We start from the raw sequence: 5,352 nt of genomic DNA, 5'->3' as shown, positions 1-5,352 counted from the left end.
GACCTGATAGTCACACACGTGGGTTACATACATAATATGGAGTTATGCATAGAAATGATTAGTTGCTCACAAGTCCTTTTAGTGTCATTTAGGTGCATGGAAAGGCAGTTTCTGTGCCATTCTGTGAACAAGGACATGTTCTGTGAAGACCAGAGGTTAAGAGGTCTGTAAGGAATCTCAGTCTGTTCTTTGTCTTCTAGGTGGGGGAAAGTCAATCCACAGAGCTCGTGATCATGATTACTATCACTGGTTCACATGTGATGGTCATGCTGTGCATCTCTTTGACCATTTAATCTTGATTACTTGCCCCAAAATTGACAATCTCCTTGGAATTGTCAATAAGTGTTCTTTTGTTTAAATGCTGTGAGCTACTCAAAGCTGCTAGTTGGTGGACTTGCTTCAGGCTTGTGGTGCCAGCATCTGATTTACGAACATCCTGTGTCTTGGGCCTTTCTGTGGAATTCGGCTCCTCGTGTTTCAACCATGTTCTTGATCGAATCTTAAATTGTCTGAGTCGGTCTGATACCCTACATCCTCAAAGGGTAAAGAAGAAGCAAAAACGCCTTCAAGCACACAGAAGAACTACACGTGGAAGATGGGGATGATATATGAATATGATTGTGTGAGATTTAAAGGATTGTGCAGCTCTGAAAGCATGAGCTCTGCGTATGATCACACACACACATAGTTACAGCTTGTCCATTCCTTGTGTACCGTCCGTGGATTATCCTTATTAATTTTATTGGCTAATATAACTGCTTTAAATAATTGTTGTTTATGTTAATGGTTTTAAAAAATATTTTTGGCCTGCCAGTATGTCAGTGAATCTAAACTAATGCTTGCATTCCGAGTATAGGTGTGTGCGTGCACGAGTGTGTGCGTGTGTGTGTGTGTGTGTGTGTGTTATTTGAGGGCCAAGTGCCACTAATGTTGTGTTTTGTACTGTTGAATAAAGAATCACAATCAGAATCAGAATGAGCTTTATTGCCAGGTATGTTTACACAGTGCTGGGGGATGGTGTCTTGTAGTTGGTGATTTCTTTCAGACTTTTTCACACTGATGCTGAGTCCTTATTTTTTCAGAATAATTCCTCTTTGCCACTCTGATCTCCTTTTCCAGTGTGTATTTAGCCTGTTTATACAAGACATTATTCCCCTTCCTGTGAGCATCTTCTTTGGCCTGACGGAGCTGTCTGAGTTTTGCAGTGAACCATGGTTTGTCGTTGTTGTAAGTTAGATGAGTCCTGGTAGGAATGCACATGTCTTCACAGAAACTGATATAAGATGTTACAGTCTCTGTGAGCTCGTCCAGATCGGTGGCAGCAGCTTCAAAAACGCTCCAATCAGTGAGGTCAAAACAAGCTTTTAAATCCTGCTCTGCTTCATTAGTCCATCTTTTTACAGTCCTTAATACAGGTTTCGCTGATTTCAGTTTCTGCCTGTAGGTCGGTATAAGATGAACTAAACAGTGATCAGAGAGCCCCAAAGCTGCCCGTGGGACGGAGCGATATGCATCCTTTATTGTGGAGTAACAATGGTCCAGTATATTACTGTCTCTGGTGGGACATGTGATGTGCTGTCTGTATTTTGGCAGTTCACGGGAGAGATTTGCTTTATTAAAGTCCCCGAGAATGATTAAAACAGAGTCCGGGTGTTGTTGTTCTGTCTCTGTGATCTGATCAGCGAGTTTCTGTAAACCGGAGCTCACGTGCGCTTGCGGAGGAATGTAAATACTGATGAGGATGAATGAGCAAAACTCCCGCGGCGAGTAGAAAGGCTTGCAGTTAATGAAGAGCACTTCTAGATCTGAACAGCACATCTTCTTTAACACAGTTACATCTGTACACCACCTCCATCATTGATGTAAAAACATGTCCTGCCGCCGCGTGATTTCCCCGTTGATTCTGCGTCGCGATCTGCTCTAAACAGCTGAAAGCCCGGCAGACTCAACGCGCTGTCCGGAATGGCGTCTTTCAGCCAGGTTTCCGTGAAACACAGAGCAGCAGAGTTTGAAAAATCCTTATTTGTCCAGGAGAGCAGAAGGAGTTCGTCCGTTTTGTTGGGTAGAGAGCAGAGGTTCGCCAGATGGATGCTAGGCAACGGCGTTCTCTGAATCCGCACTGCCTGAGCTTCACGAGCGCGCCGGCTTGCTTCCCCCGTCTGCGCGTCCTGAAGCGGTTGATCAGCGCCGCAGCTCCCCCGACAACAATGTCCAGCAAAACATCAGAATAATCGAAAACCGGTGAAATATCGGGAGTGTGTACTGCCGAATGTCCAGCAATTCGTCTCTGGTGAAACTGATTGCAGGGATATAACTAAAGACAGGACAAACTAACAAAAACATAAAAACAACTGCGGAGCACGCCATGGAGGCAGCCATCACCGTCGGCGCCATCTTCATATATGTGGAGTTAATGTTTAAGTATTATTGTTATTTTTTCCCCGTAGTATCGACTTGGTTTTGAGTATCATGTACTTTTAGTTGTTTCAGTACCGACTACTAGATTTTTGGTATCGTGACATCCCTACTTGGGACCAGCAACTGTTTGAATCGGAGGGGCCACATGTTGAGCAGACCAAAAGGAATCACAGAGGTGGCGGCTGTTCAAGAGGCCGAGCATCCTCTGGAAAGCCCCAAGGGGATGAAAAGTCCCTACTTTGAACGACGCTGCCAATCGCTGAATAGTCAGGGAATGTTCCAGCATATCCCAAGCCTGCATTTGGGCTGAATCGATAATCGTCCCCAGAAAGACAACTCTCTATCTGGGAGACAAACAGCTCTAGGCTAAGTTGAATTTCACCCCAAGACGCTCCAGATGGCTGAGCAGCAGCTACCTTTGAGCGATGAGTTCCCCTTCTGATCTGGCTAACACCAGCCAGTAGTCGAGGTAACTGAGAATGTGGATTCCTATTTGTCTTAGAGGGGAAAGAGCTGCATTCATGCATTTCGTAAAAGTGCATGGGGCCAGAGACAGTCCGAATGGCAGGATGTGTATTGATAACCCACTCCCTTGAATGCGTCTTTCAGATCAACCAATAGAAACCTGTCCTCGGGGCCTATTTGCACGAGGATCTGTTTCAAAGTTAACATCCTGAACAGCCGTCTCATAAGAGAGTCATTCAGATGTCTGAGATTGAGGATGGGTCTGAGCCCGCCATCCTTTTTGGGAATGAGGTACCGGCTGTAAAGCCTGACCTGCTGTTCGCTAGAGGAACCATTTGCTCCTTTTGCAAGCAGTCTTTGTACTTCGTACCGGAGAACGTGAGCATCGTTGTCCCCTACCGAAATCTTGATAATACCTCTGAAACGAGGTGGTCTGCAAGGAACTGAAGCGAGTTGCCTCATTCTATGGTTTTCAGAACCCATCTTTACACGTCTAGGATTGCTTTCCAAGCCTGAGCCCAGTTGGCAAGAGGTTCTAATTTTCAAATAACAGTTCACGGCACGGGGATGGGGAAATTATATTTGCGGGGAACTTTATTTTGAATGAAGAGAGAAAACCTGTACTTAACTTTTTCTCTTTTTTTATTGCTTTTTCCCCATATACATACAATATACAAATAAACACATCCAATTTGACGTAATACAACAAGAGACAGAACAAATCAAACAGAAACATGAAGGGACTAATAATCAGAATTACATTTAACTTAGTACTGTTGAATGCTTTAAAGTAGCCATTTCTTTAACATATTTTCCCTTTCCCTCTTCCTTCCACCCTCCACCTCCAACTCACCCCATCAGCAACAACACCATCAACGATGATAACAATAATAATAAAGATTGATCAAATTTGGCCATTGATGATGCTACCTACACTTATTTCTGGGGGCAGAAAGAGGACCTCACCCACGGAGATATTTACTGTGAAACAGTTTTCACTCAGAAATTGCTAGTAAATTTCACAAATAATTATAAAGAAATGGAAAGTAATATTAAATTAAATGTGAAATTTCCAGTCATAAGACTGAAGTAGTATTTTTTGGTAAAAACATACTTTTTTACAGTGAAGTCTGCTGTACTTGTATTGCTGCTAATTTGTAAGCATTTAAACATCAAAACAAGCATGTTAATAAATCTGTTCTCTACAGGTAAACAGGACTAATTTAGAACTAAACTAGTTCTCATAATGTTGCAGAGTTAAACATTATCACATTAACAATACAGTCATTGGTCTCAATCTAGCAGTCATGAAGCATGCTCATGGTGCCAACACTACTCAAATATTAACATACTAATTTATTTTCAAAATTTTGTTTGTTGACATTAACATTAATCAAGATTACTATATGCTATAAACATTTAACATTAACAAATTAAACATTTTCACTGTGCTTGATTATCTAGTGCTCTGTCAGTAGATATTTAGAGTGTTTATTAGAAACTCTGTCTGTGTGTGTAGATACAAAGACCTGGAGAAGAAACCGAACCCATTGGTGAAGCGGGTCAGTGTGTACGGAAACGCCTCCCTCATTATGCCCGCCTTTGCCTACACCTTCTGCACTGGACTGTCAATCAGAACTCTCAAAGCCCTCCATCCAATCAGACCTCAGCAGCCGGTGGTGTTCTTCAGCCCGTATTACCTGCAGACACTGGACCGTTTCTGGAAGGGGCGTGGCCTGAAGTCGATCCGCCTCTCCACTGGGTTTATGTTAATTAGCGCGGCGCTAGAAGTGTGTGAGCATGTGCATGTTTATGGATTCTGGCCGTTTGACACCGACCTGCAGGACAATCCGGTTCCGTATCATTATTACGACCTAAGAAGACCAAGCAAACGCATGCACAAAATGCCGGAGGAGTTTGTGCGTCTTCTGCAGCTCCACAGCCAGGGGGCGCTGACACTGCACCTGCAGCCCTGCTCCTCAGACGCAAGCTGACATCTATACGCATAATAAAATATATTAGAGATTGAAGGTTCTAAGGAACCTCAAATGCAAACTGTGTGTGTTTTGCTTCAAGAGAGCAACCATACATTTATGTTGTTTTACTTTTAGTTTTACATTCATTTCTTCATTCATTTATAATCATTTATCATTTAATCATTTTAGTATTCCATTTAATCATATAATCAGGGGTGGCACTTGGGGTGGGCTAAGGGGGCCGAAGCCCCAAATGTTTTCAGTAATGCCCCGAATGTTTTTATAATCATGCCTTGTGCGCATCATCACTGAGTAGCTTACGATTATAGGGGCCACGGCTGTGGTGGGGGGGGGGATTCCCCAGCGAGGCCAGCCTAAAAAGACGCTCAGGACAGTTGACGGGCCACTGCTGCGCATCGTCACGAAAGCTTATCAATTGTATGATGACTGAGAACTGATGTTCCGTGCAAGTTAATTTATTTAGTACATACAT

General features: G+C 43.2%; 1 protein-coding gene across 1 annotated transcript in view; it reads left to right on the top strand.

The window, feature by feature from the left end:
* LOC107756942 (alpha-2,8-sialyltransferase 8E-like) overlaps positions 1–4,877 on the top strand; it is an 18,349-nt gene extending 13,472 nt beyond the window's left edge. Inside the window, exon 7 of the mRNA XM_016574270.1 lies at positions 4,403–4,877. Coding sequence (XP_016429756.1) covers positions 4,403–4,877 — 475 coding nt within the window. The remainder of the gene's footprint in view (positions 1–4,402) is intronic.
* The last annotated feature ends 475 nt before the right edge of the window (positions 4,878–5,352 follow it).

This window comes from Sinocyclocheilus rhinocerous, unplaced genomic scaffold, assembly GCF_001515625.1.
Source record: "Sinocyclocheilus rhinocerous isolate Xijiao unplaced genomic scaffold, SAMN03320098_v1.1 scaffold3187, whole genome shotgun sequence".
Classification (NCBI taxonomy): Eukaryota; Metazoa; Chordata; class Actinopteri; order Cypriniformes; family Cyprinidae; genus Sinocyclocheilus; species Sinocyclocheilus rhinocerous.
The sequence above is the reverse complement of the archived record's forward strand: the minus strand, read 5'-3'. Positions and strand labels throughout refer to the sequence as shown.